This window comes from Boleophthalmus pectinirostris, unplaced genomic scaffold (assembly GCF_026225935.1).
Source record: "Boleophthalmus pectinirostris isolate CB_2022bp ecotype Guang Dong unplaced genomic scaffold, ASM2622593v1 HiC_scaffold_16, whole genome shotgun sequence".
NCBI classification, from domain to species: Eukaryota; Metazoa; Chordata; class Actinopteri; order Gobiiformes; family Gobiidae; genus Boleophthalmus; species Boleophthalmus pectinirostris.
The window spans coordinates 23,477,730-23,496,434 of NW_026571095.1; the positions used below are offsets into that span (position 1 = coordinate 23,477,730).

The 18,705-nt window shown below is 36.5% G+C and overlaps 2 protein-coding genes across 5 annotated transcripts in view; one reads left to right on the forward strand and one right to left on the reverse strand.

Moving 5' to 3' along the window:
• The window catches only part of ap1m1 (adaptor related protein complex 1 subunit mu 1), a 30,727-nt gene extending 13,494 nt beyond the window's left edge, over nt 1-17,233 (reverse strand). The window contains exons 1-7 of one of the 2 annotated variants that reach the window (XM_055152127.1): nt 17,101-17,233; nt 4,173-4,329; nt 3,704-3,771; nt 3,490-3,620; nt 2,473-2,620; nt 1,191-1,317; nt 273-415 (exon numbers count right to left, since the gene is read on the reverse strand). In XM_055152127.1, coding sequence (XP_055008102.1) covers nt 273-415; nt 1,191-1,317; nt 2,473-2,620; nt 3,490-3,620; nt 3,704-3,771; nt 4,173-4,293 — 738 coding nt within the window. In that variant the 5' untranslated portion in view covers nt 4,294-4,329; nt 17,101-17,233. Of the gene's footprint in view, nt 1-272; nt 416-1,190; nt 1,318-2,472; nt 2,621-3,489; nt 3,621-3,703; nt 3,772-4,172; nt 4,330-4,940; nt 5,133-17,100 lie in introns of those variants that run through there. The other variant, XM_020929099.2, reaches the window with a different exon arrangement.
• The window catches only part of LOC110164086 (tropomyosin alpha-3 chain-like), a 22,160-nt gene continuing 16,129 nt past the window's right edge, over nt 12,675-18,705 (forward strand). The window contains exons 1-2 of one of the 3 annotated variants that reach the window (XM_055152129.1): nt 12,675-12,893; nt 17,125-17,250. In XM_055152129.1, the coding sequence (XP_055008104.1) occupies nt 12,780-12,893; nt 17,125-17,250 (240 nt within the window). In that variant the 5' untranslated portion in view covers nt 12,675-12,779. Of the gene's footprint in view, nt 12,894-16,735; nt 16,793-17,124; nt 17,251-18,705 lie in introns of those variants that run through there. The other 2 variants (XM_055152128.1, XM_055152130.1) reach the window with 2 other exon arrangements.

Sequence of the window (18,705 nt, forward strand, 5' to 3'; positions counted from 1 at the left end):
TATGTATGTAAAGTACAGCTCTGATTTTAGTTCTTTTTAGAAATTTTTGCCCACAAGTTTAAAAATGTTACTGCTCACTACAGTGAAATGTCACTATAAAAAATTAGGGCTACTATCTGAGAATCAGCTCTGCAGTTTTGTAGGAAATTAGTGAAGATATTTCTATTAAGTCCAAAACTAAATGGAAAAATTCGCTACCTATGTTTAAATTGGTCCTGTTGAATAAAGCCTATAATAAAATTCATATGATAAATAAATAAAAGTGAACTCACATGCGTGTTGAGGCGGTAGGACATGAGCTCGAACTCCCCGTCTGGAGGGATGAAGGAGATGGTGCGGTCATTCTCAAAACGTGACAGGCGCACGCACTGGTGAAACTTCACGTCCTCCAGCTCCACGGACTTACTCTTCCCTCCTGAACAAACAAAAAAAAAACGACATGGGAGGCAAAGTTATTAAGGATGTGGTCAAATAACACAGATGGAGATCTGTTGTTGTGAAAACATACAGTAATATACAGTAAAAGCATTACAACAGGTAAAATTCAAGACCAATTTAAAGAACTGAGAAACAGGCGGAGGTGAGTGCTTCAACTTTGTGATCTACAGCTGCTCAAAACAGAAGAGGAAAACTTGCCATAATTATTATTGGAACATTTGCTGAGAGATTTTATTATCATTTATAAACTGGGTACTGCTTGGGGGGTGTCATTTATTAAAAAAAAAATGTCTTCACTGTGCTAAATGTTTTTACACTACATTTTTTCATTTTGTAATCTAAAAAAAAATTTAAGAAATGAAGAAAAAAACATAAATAAATAAAACCTTTTGACTAGCATGTAAAAATGAAATTGTACTAGTCACACTATTCTTCCACTATATTATTAAATTTTGAGCAATTTTTGTACTTTTAGTAGTGTATTTCTATCTACGTTTCTCTTTTTTTTTTTCCTAATTTGAAGCTTTCTTTCCAATGATCATAATGTATCAACAAACACAATAAACAAAATACACATCTTGCATTTTGAACCCTGAAATCCCCTCACTGTTGCTTATAAGATAATGTTTTTTGTGAATAGGAACGAGGCGTCTTGGAACTGCCCCCTCTTCCACACATGCTTTCTAAATGACCACAGACCCCCAGGTCACCCTTTCCTCTCTGCCCCCTGCTTTGTTTGTAGAGGAACTCACGTCCAGTGTTTTCAAACAGCACTTTGTCGTTGAGGCCCAGCCGGAGCTCAGGCATCCCAGACAGGAACACACGCATCTTTATGGAGCCCACAATCTCACTGCGGAGGACGTTACCATTGGCACTAACCTGCAACACACATACACAGATAATCAATCTAGGAGGAAGACAGTAGAATATGACCAACCTTCAGTAAGAATAATTACTGGTCTTAACTTGTATCAAAACATAAATGCTAGATTAAAGGTGCATTGGGTCCGTCAGACGCTTTTCTCCATGGAGATGTTATTGGTGTCTGCAATGTTTCACAGTATGGTATTAAATCTTTCTATCTTCATGGAGACCAAGTCAGACAAAGTTACAGGTCAGATCTGTGAAGAGGCGACCCCGCTCACAGTCAGAATGTTTGTTTTTTTGAGCTATAAAACTACCTGTAATAAAATAAATGTAAGGCAGAGCTGTTTAATGTCATACTGTGGAATATTCCAGGCAGAACACTGACATATCCATAGAAACAAGCAGGTGACCCTCTATCAGAAAAGTCACATAATGCACCTTTAACAGCACTTTCAGATTATGGGTTATTCTACTGCCTGTATAAAATATGCGATCTGCAAAGTAAGCAGTATGTACATTTTTACAACTTACAGCACTGAACATTGAACATTGTTGTCGTCACTGTCTGGCAGTTGCCACATAACAATGACTGCATTCTAGTGAACAGGAATTGGTTCTTTTTAAAAGCAAGTCATTCAATTATGTGTTAAAGCATGGACCAGAAAAGTGTTTTTTGACCATGGTGCTGGATTCAAAATATGAAATATTGTGATGATGGCAACGTATCAGCTTAGAAGTAGAGTTTGTTTAGCTAAAATGAAATATTAGGGACAATACTAAAATTCTAAATATTGCAAGTTTAAAAAGAGGCTGGATGAGGAGTTTGATTTCTTTTAATTACACGTCCACACTATCTGTACCACTACAATGACCTTATTACACTATAACATTACTCATACACATTAATCCCACTACTTTCTCAAATATTACACAATGAAATGTTTAGAAATCCCGGGGGCTGCACAGTGTGACACAGAGGAAAAAGGACATTTACAAGCAGAGGGAGTGTGTGGGCTGGTATTTATCACATTGTGGGGAATAAAATCTGTATAGACACACAGATTATGGGAACCTCTCTGCCTTATGGGGACAAAAATCTGACCCCAGTACATGTGCATGTATGTGTATGTGTGTGTATGTAAAACTAAAACAAACATTGCTCCGTACCAGGAGGTTGACCGACTCGATGACGTCCAGGAAGACCTCGTTCTTCCTGTACTTGATGCCCTCTGACCTCCAAGACACGGCGTTGGTTACTGTTGCTGGGGGACGAGGGGCGCCAGTGTCTAGCTTGTGGCCTTCTTGTGTTATGTATCTGACAAACAAACACATAAACACTCAGAAAAGAGGAAATTTAGAGCCTGTCTGGATTCCTAAAAAAACATCAAAGTGTCTCCCACGGTTACGGAAATATGTTGTCTGTGTAATCTAGGAAACAGGAGGGGAAATCCAGACTGCGACAGCTTCTCATAATATAAATATAACTAATAATATTGTTTCAACACTTTAATAGTCAGAAAGCAAGTAAAAGGTGCGCTGTGTAACTATGGAGAAGTAACAGCTTTGCCAGGAAAGCTCCACAGTGTGTTCCTGAACTGATTTATCTCCATGGAAACAAGCAGGTGCCAAGACCAGGTCAATTTAAAGGTCAAGTATGTGGAAAGGTGACCTCACTCACAAAATGCATGTTTTTAATGGATATTTGAGCTATAAAAACTGTGTAATTAAAGAAATACCATACAGCTCCAACATTCCCAGCATCTCCATAGAGACAAGCCGGTGGCATACCTTCTACAAGAAAATGTGAACTAACAAAAAAAAAAAAAGACTAAATCGATTTGTTGGGTACAGTTACAGGAATATGTACAACAATGCATATGTGGTAGTAGCAATATGGATAAATACAACAATAATTATAAGACCTTGTACGCTGTGAGACAGACCAAATCAGACCAAGAATACATAGTGTATATTGATAAATGAGTCTGGAAAAATTGTGTTTCTTCCTGGATACTTTTCATGTCACTCTGTAGTCAAAACCTCAAAAGCAAGCACTATCCCTTAAACTGGTGAGCAATGCACCACATCATGTTGTTAGGAATTAAGTTATCACTCCTAACCTCTAGATGGTCTAATTTGGTTTAATTTAATACTGACTCTTCACTTCTTGTGTAAATTACTTACTCTTGCAGAATCTTGCTATCAGTGGTTTGTGGGTAACCAAAGTCCATCAGTTCATCCATGAGCTCATAAATGATGACAAAGTTATCTCTAATGCTCTCCTCCTCCAGTTCTTTGAAATACTCTGAGAAAACCTGAAGAAAGAAACAGATATTAATATAATTTATAAAACAAGTTACAACTATGAGAAGCACCAAATGCTTTGATATATACATACTTGAACAATTTTGTACAAAAATGAGAACACCAAAGAAACACTAGCATTTTTCTTGGAGGTTGCCACCACTGAAGAATATGTTAAGGTCCATACAGCAGATTCCCTTGCAGTAAGACAGTTGGCTTGAGGGCTGAAGTCAACTAAACAAACTGCTCTGCGCATCAATCATTTGACTTAAAAAAGGGTGTGCAGTGCTGGCAAAAGTTCTCTAAACTATGAAGTATCTCTACGATCTGAGCATGTATCTGACCCAAAGTGCACAGACAAGATCACAAGATTTTGCTAAATTACAAATGTTTATACAGAGAAGTAGTAATAAACAGTGCATTTATCTGTAAAAAGGCAGATTAAACACACAATCAGTTTCCTAATCTCAAACTAATTTACCTAAAACCTATATTCTCCTTTTTTCTTGGATACTTATTCCAATGTTCAGGTTGTTATAACAGTGTATATTATAAAAAGATACAGTAGAGGTTGTTGTGTTTGATCCACATGAAGCGGACTCCCCCGTGAGCGAGGATCGGGGAGAGTGTTCCCTCCTCCTCTTTGTCCATCAGGAGGGTCATGAAGTGCTCAATCTCAGACATGTCCACATCGCCACGGTAGTTTCGGCACACCAGCACCTACAAGTACAAGTAATATAATAAAGGATTCATTAGTGCCTAATTCTGAGCACACTGATAAATAGTGGAAGTCTTTGTGACAGTACACTCTACATGTGAAGATTGGCTTTAGTTATCACAGGTAGGGATGCAGCCAAATAGCCCTATGAGACGAGTAATGAGAGCTGGCCACAGTCTCCGCGCTGTAATCTGAGAGGTCAGAGTCTCTGCTTTATCACTGATGCACCTATGACAGTGACACTGGTCTGAAGCCAAAGCATCTGTCAGCTCAGCGGTAACGACAACCAAGTGACTGTAACTTTAACTATGTGTGATGACACGTAACCAAAAACCACAAGAGACATTGAGAACAGAAGGCTAATGACTGATGATGCCAGAAAATCAATATTCTTTTCGATTCCTGCACTTGGACTGCTATCATTACACTTTCTTTTAAATATGTATAAATGATTACGGTGCACAGTGCACGAAATGCCACATCAGAGCTTTCGGAGCCAATGCTAAATCTCCCTCAGCCACATCATAATCTGTGAGGAATGTTATTCAGTGGTGTTAGCCGCTGTTAGCCACAGGCTAAGGTTAGCATCAGAGCAGCTGTTCCGTTATCTTACCTTCCCTTTTAGATCCAAGACATAAACAGCGCTCGCTGACATCTTGACCTAATGGATACGAGCCGAGCTCGTTTTAACAAATAGTAACACTGAACCTCAAAGCGACTTAAAGCGATCAGACATCATAAAACAGATCAAATTAATGCACAGAAAAGCGACCCTTCCCTTTTTAATACAGCCCCCGGGTGTGCAGAGTGCGCCCTCTGCTGCAGAGGCGGAAACACGCCAACAGGTGCAAAGTTGGTTGGCACTGGCTGGTTTTGGCAGGTGCCGAGACAGATACACTTAAACTTGGAACTTTAACATAAAATATTAGTCAGTTCTATGACATAATACTGTGTTGATAAATCACTGGTATTGCTGGACTGTTAATATAACATTAAAGAATAATATACAAGTTTGTATCATTTTAAGTGTTATGTTATGTTAAGTTATGTTATATTAAGCCCTGTTAGTGTAAAAACACATGTAACACCACTCTTAAAACCACAGCTTCAGCGCTTTCCACAACAGAGAAGAGTCTGGCTAATGTTTGGATCTGGTGCCCTCCACTGGAGAAAAGAAAAATGTCAGCACTGACTGTAATACATAATCAGTGTCAGAATGGGCTACTTTGCAAAACGAACCTGATTACTGACTACTTAATACTAAACGAAATCTTACTACTGTGATTATTTTGTTTTCAGAAGATATGTTTAGATGATACTGTACATTAGGTTACTTAAGGAAAAAAAAAAACTAAAAAAAAAAAAGCACAAATTCTTCACACTAATTACATTTTCTGTTAAAGAACCTATGTCAAGCAGAGGCAACACACAGTTACTCCTTCATAAACCAATATTTTTATTGTTTTGGTTCATATCTGATCTGCTCCTGACACCACAAAATGGCATAACTTGCTACCGGTTTACCTTTTTTTTTTCAACTATTTTATGACATATTTCTCTAGATTACTCACATTTGTGGCAGGGAAAATATCACTAAGTTACTTGCCCTAAACTATTAGGGCAAGTAACTTCAATCATCTTACTCAATTTTCTATTGTAACTAGTTACATTAGTGTGTTAGTAAAAAACTGATTACAGTAATCCGTTACTTTATAACTAGTTGCTGCCCAACACTTTTCAAAAGCATGAACATAATTCATTACAGCATCAAGTCATTAACTATGCAAAAAATATGTAAATAGCATAATCTGTGGTAAAGAAAATCCCTCTGAACAATATGAAGCGGTTCCTGCAGCTAAATATAGCCTATCACAAATACTTCTCCCGGGGTATGCCATTTCATAATCCACAGAGGTAATTATTAGGGTAGCAAAGGATTAGTATAAAAATAACTTAATCCTAACCTAAACACATGCCACTTTTCACCAGTGTAATAGTGACACAGGGCTCTCTGAGAGGATGTAAATAGATCTACGGGATCTACAGAAGGACTCTTATACTCACTAAAATAGGGAGATGGGTAGTTGTTATGCATCCACTGACATTTTGAAAATGTGCATGGCATTACAGTAACAGCATAAGTGTATGTTTTATTAATATTGCTGTCACCCTCAGTTATATAAATGTCTTAAAATGAGGCAATAGTCCCATAATGACGTTAGCACACCTGTTTGGAGTTGAAAGCCGACATGTCAGCATTGTTCCATTAAATGCATTTGTAAGAACTTGTCGAGTATTTATTGGGATGACGCTGCTTACGTCAGACACACAAAGGAGACTGTGCTACTGTGGTACATTTGGATCAGTCATTCAGTAGGATTGCATCTTGAGATAATGTCTATGTTGTCCATGCACACCAAACTTTGATCATCATCTTATTTGAAATACTTACATTATTGAAATTTAAAGTAACAAGTAATTTTATTTCTTTCTGATTTTTCACACCAGCACAGGTTTTGACTAGAAAAATATGCAAAAAAAAAAAAAGTGCAAACTAAAGACAAAAATAAAAGATAAAATGTTAATGATTGAATAAGTTATTTCAAATTAATTGTACTTTTTTCCTTCAAATATACAACAGTTACTTCAAGTAAATCCATTGATTAACTGACACACTTTTTTTTGATGATGATGAGATTTAAACAGTTTACATGCACACCAAAATCTAAATATTATATGACTTCTAAACATTTAAGCTTATTTGAATGGCATGCACTACTAAGACTTAGACTTAGACAGACTTTATTGATACACAAGGGAAATTACTTAAATGATGTGAGTGATCAGAAAAACCATGATCAGAAAGGAAGAAAATTATTTTGCTGTTTACATTTCAATAGTTCTAAATAACTCTTAAAAATCAGATAATAATCGCATTTAAATTGTTCTTGTAACCTCAGCCACTGTCTTCTTACCCCGACCAGTGGAAGGTCACAAATCTGTCACTAAAGAAGAACCACAGGTGTTTGACTTAAACATAGTGTTGATGGGGAAGAATGTATTAAGTGGTATAAGAGGGGCTATTACATACAGTATTTTAGGAAATGCATCTTATTCCCCATGCTGAAAGATAGTAGTAGTGCTGTACTAGTGGTCGTAGTAGTAGTAGTAGCAGTAGTAGTAGTAATATTTCTATTCATAGTTGTATTTTAACTGCTCATTGTGTTTAAATTGCTCCCAGGTGGAGGGCAAGTGCCAGCATTTTGCATCACTAGACTGTTATAATGTCATCTCAAATCTGGCAATCATTTCCCCTGCATGTTTTACACCTGATAACTTTCCCAAGACAGCTCTCTCTATGGCTCTACGTACATTTACTGTTAACATATTTTAAGAACAGAATATTGCGTTTGAGTCTGCAATAATCTGTAACACCCGTAGATTATTATTACAGTATTATAGAATTATTCTTATTAATGGATAACCCTATTTCCTGTCAATCTTCATATCATTGTTGCACTGTCTTCCGATGACCTCTTGTATAAAGATTGTGTGTTTTTTACTTGTACATTTACATTTATATAATTATGTCTTATTTGACACCGGTCTCTTGCTATATATTTTGCTACTTATTTAGAATGTATTAATACCATTTATATTTTTGCTCTTTGTTATTATGCTGTATTGTGATATGTGAGCTTCTGTGTCCAAATAATTTCACTTATGGATCAATAAAGTTTGTCTAAGTCTAAGTCTAAATCTACTAAGTTTATGATTATGTTTTCATTTGCACATTTTAAATCACTATATTAAAATAAAACAATTTAAAATAAACTAGACTTGACCACAACATCACCAACAACAACATCCCAGCTGCTATAAGAGACTCCACCACATTCAGTTCATTTAAAAGTAATCTGAAACAATGGCTTAAGAGAAACCAGATCTGTAACCACTAATGTTATGCTCCTATGTAAATGTCAGTGTTGTATGTCATGCTTGTGTGTTTGTCTATTGTGACGCGTTTTATGTTCTTATATTTTATGTTTTATGTCTCTATCAGTCTGACCTGCCAGGGACTACAGATGAAAAGTAGCCTTTGGGTTAATTCTGGCGTATTTACAAGTATATGTTCATGAATATGCATTGTCCCTTTTAAATAAATAAAACTAAAAAAAAATAATTTTTTTTTAAACTTATATAGATTTAAATAACGCTTAGAACTTCAATTCAGCGTTAGAAAACTGTGGTGCCCAGTGGAAGCAGACGTTGCACCAAATGTCATCACAACCAAAATGACTACAAAACACTGCTGAATCTTAAGTGTATGACCAATTAAGAAAATAAAATTGGAGAACAAAGTAAGTACAGAGCAATGGGCGTTTGATCGGCAAAATGGCGTCTTGAAAATAAGTGATTAAAGATGGCTCAAACATGCACGAATCACTCCAAAAACTTCAAAAGGGTACATGAGAAGGAGAAACAACTATAACATGGTTAAAAGCTCTGAAAAGTCAATGTTGCAAGTATCTTGGTTTGTACTCTGCATTATACTGTATATAAAACTAGACATCTGGGACAGGGGAAATTACAAATACTACTTTTACTGCCACATTTTTGCCTTAATGCTTTGAAAATACAATGCATGTGCTTCCAATTGGCTCTCACAAAAGGCCAAAGTTACTATACTTTTAGCATGACATGAAGCACTTAACCCCTGTATTTAACCAGTTTGTGATTTCCTGGTAGCAGGCTCCTTCTCTCCGCTCTAATCGGCTCCCCCGTTCCCATGGCGCTGAGATTTATACTTAGACATTGACTGTACTCCCGAGGCGATGTTGTGGGTTTTGGGGGAGTTATGGCCATAAAAGGAGAAGAGGAGTACGGCTCTGTTTCCTGTGGGAGGGGTCTGGTTTCTCTCACTGTATTAACAATGTAATAATCTTACTTTTTACAATTTTATTTTATACTTCTGCATTTGCCAAAGAGAATATATCTGCATATTCTCAATTTGGAGAAATAAACCTGTTGCTATTTGAAATACAACATCTAATACAACAACAACTACTACTAACAACTACTAAAACCATAACTACCTCTATACCAATTAATACAAATCACTACTAAAACTAATAATACTAGCATACAACTGTGTTTAATTCTATAAATATTACTACTACTGCAACTACAAATACTGCTATTATTACTACACCAACAAGTACTACTATAACTAAAACTAATATTGTTGATTACAAATGCACAGAACTCAGCACAAATCAAAACTACTACTACTACCATCACCATTACTACTAAAAATACTAATACAACCAGGACTACTATCCTTCATTCTCATCACTATTACTATACATGCTTATACAAATGATTATGGCTGAATATTCTGCTGCTTCTACTAAAAGGCCTGCTAGTACTAAAGTTCACATATTTTCATTTTAGTATCTGATAGTACAGAACGTTTTACTGTGCATTTCATCATGTCTTTCCTCTCTCCTTTGTACATAGACATTCAGTCATAGAACTACACGTATAAATCACTTTAACACCAAATTTTTCTGACCTCCCCCCAAATGTATGTGAACACTGTGTGACTAAAACAAAGTGTACTGTAAATCCAAATATGGCTCAGGGTCAGGTTCTTATCAGTGCATGACGTCAGGTTGAGTCGGACATTTTAAAACTATGAAACCTCTCTTACGTTTAGGAGCTGATGCCAACAAAAATACACTGTTTTATTTTATATTTGTATGCTCCCTGGTAAACCAAGTAAAGTGCTGTTTTTGTCATAGAAAAATAAAATGACATAGATCAGATGGGGGGTTATTTCTGATCCACCGCATTTGTGCATTTCATTTGCACATTTAAAGCCTTAATATGTAACTTTTTGGCAAAAAATTACTACAATATTTTCATTATGGATGTTTTTATTGCACTGAAACATGTGTCCTTACTTTGAGCAGGCTTGCATCTCCACAAACCTAACTCTTCTTTGACCTGAAGGTGGGCCTCCTCCTGCTTTTTGAAAAAAAAATGCTGTGCCTTTGGCTATAATATTCCACAGTATGGCATAAAAAGCTTCTATCTCCATGGAGAATGTGCTGAAATATGGTTTTAATTTTCTATTTCCATTGAATCATGCAGTTGCCTTTCCACTTCCATAAAGTTACATTCTATAACTTTAAAAATGATGATGCAGATTCAGACTCCAAACAGAGGCCCATCTTGTTCAGAGCTTCCAAATGGGAGGTGAGAATCTTAACTGGGTTGATGAAAATCTATGAGCTTAAAGAGAGGGCATTTTATTTCTTTGGGGTATTAGCTGCTAACACATGACATATTTGGATCATCATGTTACCTTTCATTGTTTTGAAAACACTAAATTCACTATAAACAACATTGTTTAATAAGTTTCACTTCCATTTTTGTTTTATAAGTTTTACTTCCATTTTCGATGCTCCACAACACAATCAACATGCATCCCGCTAATGAAACTACTGCACATTGCATCAGAGTTGTAAGTTGTGTGCAGTTTTGTATTCTTTTTTTGCATAATTATGGAGAATTGTTATGTGGGAGCATGGGTGATGCAGGCTACAGGAGGGTTTGAACAGTGTCCCAGGAGAGATCACTAAATTACTGAAACATGCACGGATGACTAAAACCTCTTCAGGCATGTTTTTGATGAGGGAACAACATTATAACGTGGAAGAAAACTAAAAACTAAAATCGATTTTGCATAATACCCCCTCTTGTACCCCTCATGTCTTTCTGTACTACATGCTCAGGGCTCATGACCTAAATCACTACCTACTCTATGCATTTTGCATATAAAGCCTTTCAAAGCTAGACATGCTCAAAACACCACTTTCCTTGCATCCTGCATTACCAGGGTGCACATTTCCTGGCATGGCTCTCCAAAGACAGAAAACAGGTCTAAATAAAGGCTATATAGACCAGCAGTAATTTAGAGGCGCATATAATTTGCAGTCGTGGTGTGGTTTTCTTTCTCCATCTTTCAATCCCCGAGCAGCCTCTCTGAACGGATTATTTTCCACGTCTTTTTTCATTCACAGCGAGAATGAAAAGTATGTCCTTTCTGACCAACTCTGGTATTAACATCAATTTGAACATTCCAAAGGAAAAAAAAAACAGACAGGCATATAGTGTACTGTATCAAAATCTCATTTTACAAATGGAAAAGTCTGGGTGGGTTTGGAGTTCTTATCTGTCCAAAAGTGAGGGTCCATATAAGGATACGGGTGAATTATTGCCAGGAAAGCCGTTTTGTTGACATTGGTTTTCAAACTGTGGTATGAAGAACAAAAGTGGCACGCAAGATACTTTTATAGATACACAGGGGAGTTATACAGTAAAGTTTTTTTGATTTAATTTTTCCTGGTTAAGTCTTTAAATCCTTTCCTGGTTTAGACCTGAATAATCCTTGTCTGGATCTAGATTCAACCTTTTATACTTAGTCCTGGCTTAGTTCTGTTTAAGTTATTTGTAATCCTATTAGATATCTTTAGTCCTGGTTTGTCTTGGTTTAGTCTTGTTTGGTCCTGGTTTAGTCCTGGTATAATTCTGGTGTAGTCCTGATTTAGTTTTAGATTAGTCCTGGTTTAATCCTGGTTTAGCCTTGATAGTCCCGGTTTGGCCTTAGATTAGTCCTGGTTTAATCCTGGTTAAACCCTGGTTTAGCCTTGGTTAAGATTTGGTTTAGTCCTGGTTTAGTCCTGGTATAGGCTTGGTTTAGCCTTAGTACAGACCTGGTTTAGTCTTAGATTAGTCCTGGTTTAGCCCTGGTTTAGTCCTGGTTAAGTCCTGATTTAGTCCTGGTTTAGTCCTGGTCTAGCCCTGGTTTAGTCTTAGTACAGACCTGGTTTAGTTTTAGATTAATCCTGGTTTAGTCCTGGTTTAGCCCTGGTTTAGTTCTGGTTTAGCCCTGGTTTAGCCCTAGTTTAGCCTTGGTTTAGTCCTGGTTTAATCCTGAATCAAATCTGGTCTAACCCTGACATATTCCACGTTGCACATCTTTGTTTACCCATAACTTTACTTTTGCCCTTATTTAGTATTGTGCATTTTTCCGTTAATCCCATCATACTTTCCTCCACACGTTACCCCCTGTGTGACTATACTCTGTACAGCCAAATACTTTATGAAGTGGTAGTTGATGTTAAATGTTTGCAAATCACTAATCTGGTATTTCCACGAGGGAGGGGGCCTTACTGTTCTTGTAGCCCATTTGGGGAGTGGCAAAAGGGGTGAACACTTGGAATGGGCAGTCTCTAGTCTTCTCGCACAAAGTCAGTCTAGCCTTGCATCCTTGGATCCTCTCTCCTCTCCTCTCATCTCCTGCCGTCTAGACAAGGATCTCCAACGCTGCTACAGTAAAGTTGAATTTCTAGTTGAAAGACGAGAGGAAAAACAAGCAGGCACCATGGACGCTATCAAGAAGAAGATGCAGATGCTAAAACTGGACAAGGAGAATGCCATAGATCGGGCAGAGCAGGCAGAGACGGAGCAGAAGGCAGCGGAGGATAAGTACAAACAGGTGAGTGTAGCCTGCAGGAAGTTAATAATAAAACAAAGAGCCAATGTTATTCTCACTGCCAATATACTGTAAATAATGGGGCTTTTACATGTATTAGAAATATAGTGGAAATATTTAGAGCGCAAAGAGGAAGTGTAAAATTAGAAGCACCTGTTATATCTTATGGTAGACAAAATAGACTCAGAGTGTTTATACAAAAGTTGGAACTGTCTGTAGCCTGTGAGGAAGCAATGGGAAAGTGAAATTGTGGACATAAGCAAGTGTGTTTTTCTACACTGGATTTGAATAAAATGTCCAATTCAGAACATTTTCAATGTGCTTAGAGAAGACTACTTTTTATGCTGACATGTCTTAACTATAAAGAATTTTAATAGCCAAATTACGAATGATTCCCGCAAATGATCAAGTCTATTTGAATTGACAAAAACACCAATATTACTCTAAATTCCCACTAAATCTGCATTTTTCTGGTACAAGTCCAGCACCTGGTTGTGTCCATGTAGACATGCTAGGGACAGACTAAAACAACTTTGTTTTTTCAACACCCAATTTGAATAAAATGTCCAATTCAGAAATTTTTCATTGTGTTTAGACAGTACTACTTTTGATGCTGACATGTCTGAACTATGAGTCATTTTAATAGCCAAATTACAAATGATTCTTGCAAACGATCAAGCCTAGTAGAATCATTTATTTTTATTTATTTCTCTGGAATGTACGACAGTATGGCATTAAACTTGCTGATTATTTGATTATAGGTGTTTTCCGTTTGTTTTGTTTTCTGATAAAACAATAAATATGCAAAATTCTACTGTGAGCAACTCACCTCTCCACAGAACAGGCTTGTAAATTGGCATGGTGCTTATTTCCATGGAAATAGATAAGTTTAATAGCATATTATGAAAAATTTCAGGCAAAGAAACAATATCTTCATGGCAGCGAACCCTCCACCCAGAAAGTTACACAGTGCACCTTTACACATAGTCACACAAATTAAAAAGCGTTATCTATAGCCTATCCATGTATATAAGTTTGGTTTAGGCTTGATATTTTAAGGTCTATTCAAAGGGTACAATCTCTGTTTAGATTTTTTGGAATCATTAATTGTTATGGCAAGTGGGCTAGATTTTCTTCTCTGTGAAAACGTTGCGTAAATATTTTGCTAAATGTTCTGTCCATTCTTAATATTTCTGATCCAAGGTTTTTCTTTTGTGTATCAATATTTGCTTAATAGTTTCGTGACATGTTTGTGAACTCTGTCCACAAACCTAACCCCACACGTCTGGTTTATTCTAATGACTAATACAGTCTAAGAGCCAGCGTTTGTACAAGGAGCCGAACACGCCAAGTATTTCCCATAGAAGGTAATGTTGACTGTAGTGAACAGCTGATGCAGTCCCTGGACCCTACAGGCTAAGGATGAGGAGGCAGGAGCAGACATATATGAAGTACCGATACTACACTGGGGAGTACGACGATGCTGTGGGATCACTGCATAACAACACCTGGTGATGAGGGGCCAAATACTTTGTATCCTGGGAGAACTGTATTTAGTGCAGGAGATGGTAGAGGCAGTCATTGTTAACTTGAAATATGCAGGAAAGACCACAGTTGATGCTTTTAAGACAATGAGTTATTTTGAATTAAAACAAGTCACTATTTTGATCAGTATGTTTGGTTTAGCCATAATGTGGATACTAAAGTCTTGGTTACTTTGTTTGCTATAGTTCAATGTCAAAAGAAGGTTGTATAAGGGAGGGCATCTGGCACAAAACCCATTAAATGACAATTAATATGCAGTCTAAGCAAGTACACATCTAAATTTGTTCTTTATTATCCATTAGTTATTAGTCCATCCAGTAGTTAGTATCTACCACAACAATAGAAGCTAGTTACCGACTTTGTAAAAACATACAGTATATAACCATGGATGTAACTTTCTGGAGATAGCACAATTCCATGATTACACGGAAATAGACAGTTAAAACCTTATGGCACATTGTCTGTGGAGATAGATATATTTTATACTATACTGAGGAATATTATAGCCAAATGAACAATATTTCCATGGTAACAAGTAGGAGATGCAAGCCTGCCCACTGCAAGTTTTTCAGTGCAATAAAAAGAACCAAAAATGTTTCTATTTTTTCCTCAAATACACATCAAAGGAAGTTCAAATATGAGGTCTAAAGTTCCCTGTATAACCCAGAGATGTAATCTGATACACTTACTGACACTATAGAGGTTTGAGTCATCATCTAGGAGCACACAAAGCCAGTGGGGTCTATAGAAGCAAATGGAAAGTATATCTTATCCAAATACTCAAAAGGGACCCTATAAGAGAACACAAGCAGTGACAGAATCCAGTAACACTCTGTATATGGGCCCTTAACCATGAGGCACTGTGGCTCTGAAATCCTAGAGGATTTTTATAACATGGTAGCGATTGCTCTGCTATTCTTGGCAAGACCAAGCAAAGCCAGTAAAAGTCTCCAAAAACACTCAAAAATAATACGCACAATCAAGATGTATTATGCACAAGTATTCAGTGCATATTCCAGAAAGTTTAACGCACAAGTTATGGCTAAAGAGAAGTGTATAGGATTCTCTGGTCTATGTAAATCCAGTGAGAGGGGGAAAGAGAGTTTGTGTGAAGAGTGTTCGCCACCTACTTGTATCCATGGAGATGCTATTGTTTTGCCTGGTATGTTCCACAGTATGACATTAAAAGTATATCTCCATGTATACAAGCTGATAACGTGATGATGCCACCAGGTAAAGTTATAGGCCAGATCTGAGGAGAGGCAAGCCCAGTCACAGTGAAAATGCATTTCTGGAAATTTGGAAAGTTGGAAAAGTTTAATGCCATGCTTTGGAACATTTCAGGCTTTGTAGTAGCATCTCAATGGAGACAACTAGGTGGCCAGAAAAGTGGCATATGCACACCATTAATCTTATTCTGATTTATAGCCATCTTGTCGAAAATATTACATGTCTGCACTGTGAACTCCATCCCATTAGTTTTTATTAGTATATTTCAAATTTCACAAATGTATTTTATATTTTTGTGTTAACAGATTTGAGAATGCAACTTAATTACAGGCTTCTCTCTATCCATCTATTTATATTTGACCTACAGAGGTCATCTAAATTGAATTTTATTATTTATTATTTTGCCAGGGAAAGTAAGAGAGTGAAGAGTGAAAAAAATAGCATTGAGGTACTGCAGGGACCTGTGTATGGGATGCTGCTATACCTTTTTGAACCACTAGGGAGTGTTAGACTTAAAACTACTGAAAAAGTTGCTCAACCATTGTTGGCTTTTAAGGCAATGCTGCTGTCTGTGTCTATGTAAGCACTGTGGTATTGACAAAGAATTATTACCTTGTCATCTTCACAACAGCTTACTCCATCTCTAACATCATATCAAATTAAACGGATACCCATTTTGCAATAAAATAATTTGTACCCAACCCTCACACTAAATAGTTCTATACAAAAAGATTAGATACAGTTTCAAATGCAGTTTTAGCTAACGTAGATGCCTGAGTGGTTACTGTCTAGCACTCTCGCCTCACAGCAAAAAGATTCAACTCCCAGGCTGCTTAGACCTTTTTGTGCAGAGTTTGTATGTTCTCCCTATGTCTGGGCGGGTTTCCTCTGGGCACTCCGATTTCCCCCATCAACCAAAAAAATGCATCATAGGTAAATCCTCCAGCTAAAGTAGGCCTGACTAAACCTAGATCGACCTAGCTGAGTTCTTCCCTCAAGGAGAAAACACTTTGTGATCTCATGTGGTAATACAGGAAGTTCCACTGTGTTTTTAAGCTAAATATACCTTCACTACAATCATTTGGATGATTTCAGCCCTGGAATTTCCAATCTCTACAAAACAAAAGGTAAAAGGAGATGTTAAGTTGAAAACTACCACTTCATCACATCACAAGGTGAAAAAGAGCATTTTAAGATTTGGAGATGTAGACAGACTAATAATAAAGCTGAAACATGTGTGAATGAAATAAAACACAACTCCAGGAATGTTTTTGCGGAGGTAACAACATTCTAACATGGCTTAAAGCACAAGAGTCACTTTTGTGTGATATAGGAACTTTAATATGTACTGTCTTGAGAAGATAAAAGATGTGTCATATAGTCAACCCAGTGTTTTAAGTAATTTCCTGTACCTCTTCTACCACACTGTACTCACTGTGTTCTCTTCTTATCCTTGTAGCTGGAGGATGAGTTGCTGGCGCTGCAGAAAAAGCTAAAGGGGACAGAGGATGACCTGGACAAATACTCAGAGGCCCTGAAGGATGCACAGGAGAAACTGGAGCTGTCTGAGAAGAAAGCCACAGATGTGAGTTTGAGACACAACCAGGCCAATCTGAAACATACAAGAGCAGAACCACACTTTTATAGGAATTAGTGTTGTCATGTTGTTAACATTTTAAACTCGATTTTGATACTAAGGAATAGACTTACTCAATACCGATTCCAATACCACTATGATGATTAAAACACTCTTCCTTTACACCAAACCTGTGCATTGTACAGGTCCATAGTTTAGAATTTTACCTCATAGATGAACTAAAGCGGCATTGCTTTTATTTTTTTTAGGGTTGTTTTTTTAAAATGACATTTCTTGGAAGGAAACCTCACTTTTTCATCGCTTAGTCATAACATAAACTCTTACCAGTCGTACCAGCTCAACAAAACAAAGCTATTTACTGCTTTTTATAAAGAAATACAATTAATATTGAAGAATATTTGAGTTAAGCACTTTGGCCCAGCCCTCCACAATATTTTTTGTTTCTCATGTGGCCCCATGGAAAAAAAATAATTGCCCAACCCTGCTTTAGACAATATAATGCTGTTTTCAACCTTAAATAATAGTTCTTTCTTTGAACTTTTATAATCCCATGTGGCTTTATATATATACATATACTTATATTTGTTCTTATACAGCTCAAGATCATTCTAAAGTTATTCAGGAAAGGTTCATTTCTGTCCTGTGAATGTGACTTTTTAAGTATCAATACCTGCTCAAATAAGTATCTAGTTTCTTTGAGTTTTAATATCTATTTTTTGATACTTCTGATAACTCTCTAATAAGAATACACAAGTTTGTCACAATAATTACTACACTGACTTACTGCAAATGTAATGTAAGAAAAAAAAACGTGTTTTTCAGACCCAGTTATGGCATGCTTTTCATTTGTAGGATTTCTTTTCTTACTTTTTGTTGTATTAAGTCTATATAATAACATTTGAGCTGTAGTTCAAATATGGGTAACTTCTAAAAAATATTTACTGTGATTATCCTGTTTCAGTGGTATAAAGTAGCATTAAGTAGTAGTCAATAAAAAGTAGTCAATATTATTGTTTATAATGAAGTTATTCTGTAAATATAAACCATACTTCAGAATTCTTAATGTGACAGACTTAGGCATACTTTTATTTAGCATTTAGTTGAGGCTCATTGCACAGTATACTGCACTGACCTGAGGAACCCACAAGATCTTCTGGATTTGTAACTCCTTAAGAAGAGATAAACTGTACTGTAAGCAATATTTAACCATATTAAATTACATCCATAGACAAATAAGTGTAAGAATTACTGCTAAATTAAGCCCAATTTCAACTTTTCACAGCACTGGTAAAAAACAAAGATACTTCCAATTGTACCAATGTCAAAACAGATCTTGTCATGAACACTTTCCTTATTCCTTACATATTTTGTTATTATCAGGTATAGTAAAGTCATTTAATCTTACCAGACATATATGCTGACTGTACTCGCTTAACTTAAAAT